Source organism: Balaenoptera acutorostrata, unplaced genomic scaffold (assembly GCF_949987535.1).
Source record: "Balaenoptera acutorostrata unplaced genomic scaffold, mBalAcu1.1 scaffold_663, whole genome shotgun sequence".
Lineage (NCBI taxonomy): Eukaryota > Metazoa > Chordata > Mammalia > Artiodactyla > Balaenopteridae > Balaenoptera > Balaenoptera acutorostrata.
The window spans coordinates 44,992-57,430 of record NW_026646758.1 but is presented as its reverse complement, the minus strand read 5'-3'; the positions used below and the strand labels follow the sequence as shown (position 1 = coordinate 57,430).

Here is a 12,439-nt window from a genome sequence, read left to right as displayed (position 1 = left end):
GGGAAATAGAAGAAAACGTCACAGTAAGTTAAACCTATAAAGTGTGTTTTTTTCCTTGGTTAAAATGTCAAACGATAAAGCATTAAGATTTTTCTTACACTCCATGAACTGCCTGAGTGTGATATCATGTGCAGCTCTATGGGAAACCTCTATACTCTGACTTCCACAGACGAGCTTTGAGAAATGGGTTATAAAATGCTGCCTTGATATAGTACCTATAATCAAACCTGGCAAGCGCCTATTATAAATTACCTTTATAATAATGTAAAAAGTTTAGAATAAGATTTCAGGGTTTTTTCCTTAAGCAATGAAATGCAGCTGAGATTTCCTATTTCTATTCATTTACTACAATAAAACGTAATGCTTTATGGAATACCGATGTAGGAGCATTTCACTGCAGTAAATGAACACCAATAATAAATGTATTAGTTCAGGAGACAGTGTGACGAAACAAACGTTTTCGAATCAGAGGCTGGGCATGCCAGGGCTGCTCTATCACTAAAAAGCTGGGGGCCATAAGTCTCTCTGGGCCTCAACTTCCTTATCTGGAGGACAAAAAGGTACTGCTTAAAGATTCTCTCGCATCCAAAAAAAAAAAAACGGATAAAACAACTCTGAGAATTTAACTTCTCACTTCATGTTTAAGTAAGACTGCCATGACATTACTCAAGTGAGAACCTCAGAGAATACTTGCCATTCATTTCAAAATTGTACTAATTCGGTTCTACGTGTTATTTGACACTCCTGCCTCACCCATGCTGCTCTCTGCCTGCAGTGCCTTTTTCTTCCTCCTGTCCCAGCAAGCTTGACCCCATCTTCCTCTAGGATCCCTCTGCCAGCAGGCACACCACAACACTTCTCACTTTCTGCACACTCACACGTCTAATTTACCAACTGTTCCATGGTCTCAGCTGCTTGCATAGTACCACCCTCTTAAGTAAACAAGCTTCTCCAGGTTAGAAAGAGTCTTCTCCTACCTCCAGCTACTGAGCACAGAATCTGGGACAAATTAGGATTCAACAAGTGTTTGAGAAATTATTTAAGATCAGTTACAACTGGAGGTAAATCTTACTAAAGATACAAATTCGTGAGAATTTATCTACAGTGGTGTTGGATAGGTGACAAAGAACTTTTTGAGACCCTCTAGAGAATGAACTATCTTTAAAACACTTTAGAAGTATCCATTTATTTGTGAAGAGCCCATGAACACGGCAATAGTCAAATACTAACATGGCCTAAACTATGTTAGGACAACTCTCTTCCTTAAAGTAAGGCCAATAACCAAATCCCAATCACTGAAAGCCACTGGAAGGAAGAGTAGCATTCTTTAATACCACAGAATACAAACAATTTTAAAGCTGGGTTTTGTTTTTGGTTTTTGTTTGTTTACTAATTCAGATGAGCCTTCCTTCCTCCCATTAATATAAAATAGTTTTCACCATGCTGTCACACTCTCCCATCAATGTCCGCCACAAATACATGAAAGGTGAGGCAGGGAGAAAATCTAGTTGATGCTTTTGAAAATACAGAGCATTTAAATAAAAATTGCCAGTATCCAAAAATCAGAAATATCCAAAGGGCATATATAAAACACCATTTTGCTTGTTTCAGATGCTTTATGCAAAGCCACTTATTCCTTACTAACAAAAAGTTCTAGATGTAACATATTTGAAAAGTATCACTATTTGGAAGACTAAGTTCTCCTTCAAGCTAGAAATGTTTTAAACTAAAACTCGGATATGGTCCTTAAGCTATTTGGTTAATGTGTAATTTTAGAATCTCAAAAAACAGATACAGCATGAAAAATGAAAATTCACTCATTCAAATACTTTGATTCTAAACGAAGCAGGTTATCTTTTAAGGTCACTACTATTAGGGTATAATATGACATACACTACACGTAATAAAAGTCAATTCTGACCAAAAGTCTATATATATGAGGGGAATAAAAATAGTAAGGAAATATACCAAAATATAGACTAGTTGGTAGAGCTTTGGGTGCTATTTATCCTGTTTTCCTCTATTAAAAACTTTTTTTTCTATTATGAATGTATATTGATTTGTCTTTGGAAATATTACTGCTAAAACATTTAAAATTTTTAATTAGATGTGGTCTATAGTCCTATGGGGGCTCATTTAATGTATCAGCAACTTACAGTCTACTGGCTCGATCCTACAAGAGAAACACTTCCACAGGCCTACTCCTGAAACTATTCAAACTTTCCAGCATCTAGTGTTCACTAAAGGATGGCAGAATTGAAGCCTCTGAGCAAAGCCTAGCTATGTTAGCTGCCAGCAGATTACTTTCCTCTCATCTTGCTTGAAAATTTAAGATAACTGTCCTTTATGATTAAAGCCTTACCATTGCTGGCTCACAACCTCAATAAACTGCACTGACACACATAAGGGTATAAAATGCAAATACAAAAAAAAAAAAAAAACAAGTAGCAAAAAACACTACTGACAGTTTAATGTTCATAGGTATTATTTCAATTGGTCACTGAAGAAGAGTATTTATCTTCATTCAGCACTAAGGACAAAATACATGGACTTTTACAATCTTTATAAGGGGAAAGGTTGCTTAGTAGACTTCAGGTTTAATGGTGAAGACTAGAAAATAATCATACCTAGGAGGCTAGTAAGTAACAACCCTCAAAGCTTATCATTAAAGGTCAAGTACCTGTTGAAATCCTGCCCCCACCCAATGACTCTTCCCACTGTGCCTACTGCCTCTGATTTTAACCCATTAAAAGAATAAAGCTGGAGAGAGCGAGAGTACGAAGCGCGGCAACCCGAGTCATGGCAGGACAGGCATTTAGAAAGTTTCTTCCCCTCTTTGACCGAGTATTAGTTGAAAGAAGTGCACCCGAAGTTGTAACCAAAGGAGGCATTATGCTTCCAGAAAAATCGCAAGGAAAAGTATTGCAAGCAATGGTAGTAGCTGTTGGATCAGGCTCTAAAGGAAAGGCTGGAGAGATTCAACCAGTTAGTGTGAAAGTTGGAGATCAAGTTCTTCTCCCAGAATACGGAGGCACCAAAGTAGTTCTAGATGACAAGGATTATTTCCTATTTAGAGATGGTGACATTCTTGGAAAATATGTCGACTAAAATAAGTCACTATTGAAATGGCATCACGTGAAGCTGCCCGTTCCCCCAATGGCATCACGTGAAGCTGCCACTGAAGTTCTGAAATCTTTCATCCTGTAAATAATTTCCGTGTTTTTTTTATAATAAAGTAATGATATCCAAACTAATGATATTCAGTGTCTCTGAAATTTAGTTTTCTCTGTATTGATTTAAACATTCCCAAATAAAAGTATATAAATGAAAAAAAAAAAAAAAAGAGAATAAAGCTGAAGTTCACTTTTTTCTTCCCCCTTTTCACAAGTTTTGGATACGTTTATTAAGAATCAATGACTTTAACTGAAAAGTCTGTAATACTCCATCTATGTTGCACATTAATGGACAATATGGTAGGGTGAGTGGTTTGAATAGAATTCATACTCCAGGCCTTAGTAGAAAAGTATAATATTCTAATTATAGGTATAATCAAAAATATTGTCTGAATTAATATCGTTAATTATATTGAATTAAACCTCAAACTCAGAACCTATATTCAAAGAATAAATCTAAGTTTGAGTAGACTGACCACAAATCTATTTCCTCTTCCCCTTCTTTCAGATATCATCTCAGTAGAATTAAAGGCATTTTTTAAAAAAGCTATACGTAAGACAGGATAAACAGCAGATGATTTTTAATGTTTGAAAGGTGAAAAGACTAGATAAAGGAGTGGTAACTGACATGGCAGAAAGGAGGAAGCACAACCTTGGTACCTACGGAGAGTGACTAGGACAGGAACAAGAAAACCAGTTCGTCTTACAGAACCCAAGGCAGGCTCAGGGTTCAGAGGCGTGGTCCCCAAATCCTTGCAGTGAGGCCCATCAGTTAACGAGTTGTCCAAGTGATGCTTCCAATTAGATCTTAACAGACAGCCAAGGACCATCACACGTTTGAGGGAAGCCCCCAACAAGTAAGAGATCAAAACAGGAAGAAGGAATGGGACTTCCCTGGTGGCGCAGTGGTTAAGAATCCGCCTGCCAATGCAGGGGACACGGGTTCGAGCCCTGGCCCAGAAAGATCCCACATACCACAGAGCAACTGAGCCCATGCGCCACAACTACTGAGCCTGCGCTCTAGAGCCCATGAGCCACAACTACTGAAGCCCACACGCCCTAGAGCCTGTGCTCCGCAACAAGAGAAGCCACTGCAATGAGAAGCCCACGCACCCAACAAAGAGTAGGCCCAGCTCACCGCAACCAGAGAAAGCCCACGTGCAGAAACCAAGACCCAATGCAGCCAAAAAATAAATAAATAAAATAAAATATAAGGATGCTTTAAAAAAAAACACAAAACAAAACAGGAAGAAGGAATTGATGGGAGTGATAAAAACTCAGGAGCAAATGAAAACTTGAAATTGCACCAGTGAAAAAAAGAATGACAGGATATAAGAGAACTCTATAAATTGAAAATAAGGTAGACAAAACAATATATTCAATAGAAGGATTAGAGCACAGTCAAGGAAATCTCCAGGAAGCAGGACAAAAAGACAAAATGCAAAGCAGGAGGGGAAAAAAGTTAGCGATCTGGTAAGTCTAAGACTTCCAACATCCGAATAATAGGAACCTGGAAGAAAAAAACAGAATGTCAAAGAAACACACAAAAAAGGTCTATACCAAACCAAATTATGAAATTTCAAAATCCCAGGGAGAGGGAAGGTACTAAAAGGTTCCCGAGAAGGAAGGGATGGGGGGAAATGACTACAATCGGTAATGTACAATGTACCATACAATGTCAACAGGTTTAAGAGCAACAGTGTAAATGAGAAGATGAGAGGGAAGTGTCTTTAGAACTGCAAAAATTAGTTTCAACTGAGAATTCTATACTTTATCAAATAGAAGGAGTTTCAGAGAGGCTAGATCTCTATAAACTTTCTGCCCATGTGCCCTTTTCCCACGAAAATGTGCTCCAGTAAAACAAGGAAGTATAACAAGACAAGAGGGAAACAGAATCTAGGACATAGGGGATCCAACATAAGAGAGCAGAGTTATGTGAGATCCCAGATGACTTCACACAGATATCCCAGGAAAAGAGGCATAGAGCCGGCCTAGGGGAACACCAGTCTATATGGGAGTAGGAAGACAAAAGATTGGGGAAAAGTGTCTCCAAGAAAAAAATGGAACAGATGTGGCTTAGTAGACGGAAAATATTTTTGATAGGCATGTGACAAATGTTAAAACATTTGGGGAAAAAAATAGCTGTTAGAAAACAGGCAAGTGAATATAGTCAGGAAATTAATTCCACAGAAAAAATGAAGAATGTGAAAGCAGGGAGACCGGGCAGGGAGCTACTTACTGCATGTGGCTGTGTGAGATCACGTTGGCTAGGAAAAGGGGGGTTGGGTTATCCTAGAGAAGTGCAGAAGGGCTCCAATTTCATTAATATTGAAGAAGAAGAATGAAGGGCGTACAAGGAGGAGGCACAGTCAGAGAACTATATGGCTCAGCAGTGCACAATATTTGCAGAGTCGTAGTAATGTAAACATTGATTCTGATTTCATGAAAACTGATACACGTTGAGGGAACACAGGGAGGGAAATAACGTCACGGTGGACCGAAGAAGCTAAGCTTTCACCTGCTATGACAAGAAGTCAATGGACAGTGCTAAAAATTAACTTACCTGTTATACTTTTATTCCTTTGGTTAAAAAATAAGATCAAAAAAATAAGGCAAAAGAATTGAAGGCAGATCTTTATACTACAACCATATTAGTGAAATTTAACTTAAATGTCAGAACCCTTAAAAAATGGGCACTACCAAGTCAAAGACTTTCCTGAATACATTTGATAATTAGGAAAAGAGAGATTTAGAAAATCTACCAAAAAGAGGTCCATGCTAACAGTATTGGATCCATCATATTTTTAGGAATCATGGCAGACATATTTTTAATTCAAACTATTAATTTCTTAACTTTTCAACTGTTTACTTACATGGTTTAAAGGGCTGCTCGTCCTCTTTTCCCGCACTAAGAATAAAAAAAATTAACTGATGAATTCTGATACAAATGCCATAGAAAAATAAAAGTAGTCACTAATTATTTGATGGATTACCAATAACACAATGAGATAAAATTCCATTCTATTTTTTAAAATAATTTCCAACAAAATATATAATTTAAATCACCCAGCAAGATGAGTCCTATAAATAAAATCTAAAAACTTAGTTTCACTTTTTTGACCTAATAGATATTCTGTATTAGGTACAAATGAAAGACTCCCCATTTACAAAAGAAAAGGACAAAGCAAATTAGGCCAGGTGAGAAACTTAGCTAATAAAAAAATTTACCTGCTGCATAGCTGAACTACTAGCCAGGAGTATTTTCTAATTCTTCATTTACACACAGCTTACTTTCATTACCACAACCTACAGATGACAACTCTAAGAACCAGTTTCTGGCCAGGCACTCATCTCCGAACGCACCAGTAGCTCTGGAAGCATCCTGAACCACTTAATGGTAACCTACTCAAATACCTTACTGAAAAAATACACAACTGGAAAGTAACCTATGTTAAACGTAAATTTTAAAATGAGTGTGCTGACCTAAATGAACATATCTACAGCACACAAAACTGTTTTGCTCCAACAAAGGCCAGAAGAATAAAAGCCTGAAGAGGGTCTTAGGCCACACTCTTGCTCACATTGCCTCCTTTAACTCCAGACAGGCATCACAGGCACGGATTCCTTAAGGCTGAAGAGAGAGACAAGCATGGGACAGCTTTTCTTTTCCTGTCTCCAGAGCCCCTCTACATGTGAGCAGCTCATGGCTCTGGAAGAAACTGAGAAATAGAGCAATCCTAACCAGAAATGAGTGGCTCAAGTACACACACGAGAAAAATGCAAGTTAGAAACCCCAGGAGCTTCCAGGTTGGTGAACACGTAGTACCCTTGCAGAGGGCATCAAAGCTCTGTGCCCTGTCCCCATGCCTGGCCCTATGCATCTCTTCCATCTGGCTGTTCCTGAGTTATATCCTTTTATAAAAACCAGTGATCTAACGGAAAAAAACAAAAAGCAAAACAACAACAACAAAAAACCAAACCTCCGTTTTTTATTGTGCTGCTTCACTTTAAATATGATGGAATGTTCACTTCTTGTATTCCTGCTCTCGTAATCAACTCAAAAACTTGGTCACGTATGGCTTTTTAGCAAATAAACTAGGATTTAACATAACATTAAGGAAGACAAGCAGGCAAGCAGGAGTGCAAAAAATTCTACGGTTCTGATTCTCATCTTAAAACAAGGAGGACACAGGAAATTTATATGAGTTTCACATGCTGAGGATAATCTTCTGGAAAACCCCATATGGCATGTTGCTCTTATTACCCTGGCACAGCACTACATTAGGATGAGAACGTTTTGAATAGCTTAAAAGTTCTGAGTAGCATAAATCTGGATGTGAGATAGGCTCGTCTGGTTGAACACTGTGTAAAACAGGGCCAAAATCACAAGGCTCAATTCCCATATATAACAACTGATGTTTCTGATTTGATCAAATGAAAACCTAACTGTGACCTAAACCCTATCATTTGTCTTTAACATATGTGCTCTTCGGAGCAAGGGGAAAAGGACAAAGTAGCATGGAGAAATAGACCACATCTAAATCATGTGGCCAGTTGACTATGTTGATAAAGAGGTGGCAAAATGTATAAACAGGTAGTCTAAGTGTTCTCCTCCCTAAAACACTGACAACTAAAGGAAACTGTATCATCAACATATTAAAATAAGACAAGTGAATACATAAAAAAAGTGAAACATTTAAACCACTGTAAGAGTTTTTCTAAATACCTCCTATAATACACAAAACAAAAACAGTTTTCACTCTTTTTCTCAGGGAAAAAAAAGCATTGCCTTACCCTCTGTTTGAGATTTGCTCCGAAAAACTGTGCTTGGCCTTGGGTGGTCAGAAGGGTTTGGTTCCAAAGCTAAGTCTGTATAGGAAGAAGAGAAAAAGGTGTGGTGATTTAGTTGAGTAGAAAAATACATGATTTTAAAGATAGCTACACATTGATTGAAACCACTTTTAATAGTCTTGAGAAGAGCTTTTAGTAATGACAAAAAGGCAATTTTAGTAAAGGCACAATATAAAAATCCTATTGGGAAACAGCAAAATTGTAGAATCTCTCCATACATGTGGAATAAAACCATGGCTATGTCTTAGACTTCTTTAACTTGCACCTAAATAATCTATGCCATTTTTAGATGAATCATATATGTGACTCCCCTCCTATTTATCAATTAAAAATTCAGTCACCCTCTTTTAAAGCTGATATTACTAGCACATTCCAGGAACAGTCTCAAGAAGCAAGTTATGCTGTGGCCAACTACTGTCAGATACCAGCTCAATATATCAAATATGCCAAAACGAAGTGAGTTGCTTTTGGCAAATGTTCTTCAGACAATCAAATGGCTAATTCTAACTCCATTCCACAAATGAACTCATCTAATTGGCTGTGGTTTATCTGGGGGCTATTCATCATGGCAGATTTAAGAGGACTACATAAAAGTTCAATGTTCTAATCTATAGGAACACTTCCATGATAGTGATTTTTAACTTTGCCCTCTATTTCCAAAGCTAAACTCACTTCTTCATTCCACGCTGCGTGATTAATTTGGGGCTTCAATAAGAGTACTTTCTGGAGCAGATCATAGGGCTACTAGAAAAAAATTTTGGCCATACCTACACGAAAAGGTGGGTCTGCCTGTAGCCCACCTTGCACCAAGGTGGGATAGCGTCTTCTATTTAGGCAGAAATACAAAACAAGCACAAGCTACCACACAGGATAGTAAGGTTGTTGTTTAAAACAAACAAACAAACATAAAAGCCCTATGACACGTCCTCAGCAAAGTCCATCTCAAACCATTTAACCAATCTTTTAAGAAACTGGACCAAGATTCAGATAAAGAGTAATGGTTAAGGCAATTATTTCCCAAACCACATAATAACTGATCTGTTTTTGAAAGATAGCTTTGATGGTCAAAGTGAAATACAAATATATCCCTGCCTCTTAGAGAATCCAAAGAATACACACATTGATATATTAAAAACTAATTAGTCTAGTAGTGAATTCTGTCTAACCCAGCATTCCACAAATGTATCTACCTAGAATCCCCTTCTCCCACCCAGAAAGAATTTTGCACGAACAGTAATTTTGGACTTCCCGTTTTAACAGGAATCTGAGCCATCCATTTTAATGTCATTGCCAGCACTAGTAATTTACAGAGCTAAACCAACTGCTTTGTTCTTCATGAAAATTCCTTCACTGAATTTGAAGTTTATCAAGCTGCTTTTGGAGAAAATATTCTATTCAACATTTTTATGTAAAAGACCCATAGAATTATTTTAAAGTTTTTTTCTCCTACATATTTGAAAAACTAAGACAATGGGAAAATAAATTATTTCAGCTGTACACAAAATGGCAGGCAGAGACTTTCACAGCTGCCTCTAACCTATAGCTTCCGAAAGAATTCATGACTACTTACCTATACCAAAAAGAAAGTAAATAGACTACATTTGAATCTAAAAAATAAGCAGAAATGTTTGCAAAGTAGCTGTATTATTTATCAGTGTCTATGGCATGGTAAAACTTAACAATTTTCAATGGAAGTCCAGGAAAATTAAGTGCCAGAATCAAAGAGAAGCAAGCTTTAACACACACACACACACACACACACACACCCGCCAAACCAAGATGTGCTACTACAGATCTAAATACAAAAATCAAGAAGGCTGGGATAAAAGAAATGACAACATGCAAAAAAAAAAAAAGTAAACTTAGCCCAAGTGACCAGAAAAAAGCTGGCACTCTCCCTACTCTATCCTAGGGGGTTCAAAGGTAGGCACAGGACCCAGGACCGGCCAATCAATCACAGCTGTCCTGGGACTTCCCAAGAAAAGAGAAAGGCAGAACTGTACTCTAGGATCCTTAGCTAGTCTTGAGCTGCTGGACACCCCCCTTGCTATCATGAGGGGAAAGGCTTTTCAGGAGACATCAACAGAGGAGAGCAGAACTGAGGAGATCATTTAACTCCTGGGTCAAGTAGTGCTTAACTCTGTGATGTTCTTTTAACTTGCAACTGAAGGAGACCTGGTTAATCAGCAGTACTGATGATCACACTAAAGGTGGGGAAAGGTAAAAGTCACTTGCTCATTCCTTTAACAAATATCATGAGCAAAAATCTGCATGAGACAAAACGATGCTCTGTTTAAAAATTACACACAACCATTCACAATCATTAACACACAATGATTCACAACCGTTACTTTTAGTTGCTTTTCTTATACGTTAAAAAAAGCTCTAATTAGTGTACAATTTATGTCTTCTTGTTACTAACAAGCGCTCTCCACCCCACTGTTGCATATTTATTGTCTAATGAATACACACTGGCCCATCAAGTGTTATTCCTATACTGGACTTAGCCAATCCCCTATTGCTGGGGATTGGTGCTTACAAAGTTCTATTCTTAAAATATTATGAGGAAAATCTTCATGTACATAGTTTTTTAAAATAATGGTTTTATCTCCTTAGCAAAGATCTTCGGAAGTGGAATGACTAAGCCAAAAGGTTAGATCACTTTCACGGCTCCATGTACAATGCTAAATTGCTTCCTAAAGAAGGTGGGGGGCACATTAGGGTATAATGCTACCAATCATGACATTTTGAGTTCCTACCCTTGCTTTGGATACTTGAAAAAAAAAAAAAAAAAATTCCTACTGATATGAATGAGGACCCTCACTGTAGATCTAATTTGTATTTCTTTTGATTACACAGTTTGACCATTTTCCCACAGTTATCAGTGTCATTTCCACTTTGGTGAGTTGGCCTATCATTTGAATGTACTGTAAACACCAGGGCCCTACTGCTGTCAGTTTGCATGAGGTTTTCAGAAAATATTAATCTTTTGTTTATAGCCTATATAACTAACAATTTTCTATATAACTTGCACTTTTTGCTAATGAAAAATACCACATCACTATCTTATAGAATGGACATGTGAGCCATTAGACAGTAAACTCATACATACACACAATATTTCTGCACTTCCCATTAACTATCTTCCCAAGAGCCTAAGGAGACTATGATAAAACCTACCACACTCTTCACTATCACAAAGGTAAGACTGCTGACTATTAAGCAAAGCTTTACCACCCACCATCCCTCTCATCCCTCTCCCCACCACATGCACACACAGTAATTTAGAGACTTCAGGAAATTACTGTGCATCCAGGAAATTACATGGATTCTTCCGAAAGTTATTTCTTTAGAAACCTCTAAGAATGTTTTACCCAGGAGAAATATTCTTGAGCTCATGATTAGGGGTTATGATTAAAACTGTATTTTAAGACCCATCATTTTTGTATTATCAATTTAAATTGCAACTTATTTGACAGCATGATAGGTCGATGTAGAAAAAGTATGATTAAAAAAAATTAAACTCGGTCTTAATGTAAACATTCCTCAGAGGAAACCTGTAAAACACCACCGACACTGAATACTGTTTTTCCTCCAACCTAAGATTCTACCAGTTGTTAAGATCCATCTCAATTGCAGTTGTTAAAAGTGTGAAAACATAGGCAACTTAGAACAAATGAAATGCATTACTGAAGGCTAAAAGTGTTAAAAACTATGCTATCAAACTGTCGATAAATGATTTTTCCTTGTTAAAATATTAGAGGGAGAGGGAAGTGACCAAGAAAGCATCTGACAGAAGCAGCATATTTCAGAAAGCGATTAGTATCAACATATTGGTTCCAATATCTTCCAAAGAAACAGGCGACGTCAGCAGTTTCTGGGCAGCTGCTGAGCACCAGTTTACTTAACGGTAACCACTGCACTTACTGACCTGCCCGAGCATCCCTACACTGGACAGTGTAGTAGTTTTATGGCTCATAATACAAACATTACAATCTTTACAATTACCATGTAAACTGATGACTTCATCTCTTTGAGTCCACACTTGCCACCGCAGTCAGGGAGTTCCTGCCAGCCAGCCCTGAGCTGGGCTGCCTCACCAGAGGGGACACAGCAGGCTCCTGCACCTGCCAGGCTACGGCTCACCCACGCCTTGACCCTGCTTCCCTAGCTTCTGACAATCCTGGCTTCCCAACTTCCCAGCTCTGGTTTCCAACTGCTTCTGTACCTGCCTCTACCCTGGTTCTCAGTTTTGCCTTATTTTAATCCTCAATCAGTGGTACAGTGATCATGACTGAGAGGTGACACATAGGTAAGTACACCTGGCTTTATATATTTCTAAAGAGTACTTTACTCAGTTTCTTGGACTTTTAAGAACCTTTCTGGGTTGCAAGTTACCTTCATTTCATTTCACA

General features: G+C 37.9%; 2 protein-coding genes across 15 annotated transcripts in view; one reads left to right on the top strand and one right to left on the bottom strand.

Annotated features, from left to right (window-relative positions):
• The window catches only part of LOC130704545 (cyclin-Y-like protein 1), a 91,159-nt gene that overhangs the window by 52,977 nt on the left and 25,743 nt on the right, over positions 1-12,439 (bottom strand). For 11 of the 14 annotated variants that reach the window (XM_057539659.1, XM_057539657.1, XM_057539654.1 and 8 more), the window contains 2 exons: positions 7,968-8,042; positions 6,047-6,081 (listed from right to left, as the gene is read on the bottom strand). The exons of 1 other annotated variant lie outside the window; for it this stretch is intronic. In XM_057539659.1, coding sequence (XP_057395642.1) covers positions 6,047-6,081; positions 7,968-8,042 — 110 coding nt within the window. Of the gene's footprint in view, positions 1-3,837; positions 5,853-6,046; positions 6,082-7,967; positions 8,043-12,439 lie in introns of those variants that run through there. 2 more of the 14 variants (XM_057539661.1, XM_057539660.1) reach the window with 2 other exon arrangements.
• LOC130707021 (10 kDa heat shock protein, mitochondrial-like) lies at positions 2,502-3,242 on the top strand. The gene has a single exon (XM_057539666.1). It carries the CDS (start codon positions 2,800-2,802, stop codon positions 3,106-3,108), a length of 309 nt encoding a protein of 102 aa, XP_057395649.1. The 5' UTR covers positions 2,502-2,799; the 3' UTR covers positions 3,109-3,242.

Bases quoted from the DNA above. Each gene is read 5' to 3' on its own strand.
- LOC130707021 (XM_057539666.1), top strand. From the start codon at position 2,800: ATGGCAGGACAGGCATTTAGAAAGTTTCTTCCCCTCTTTGACCGAGTA.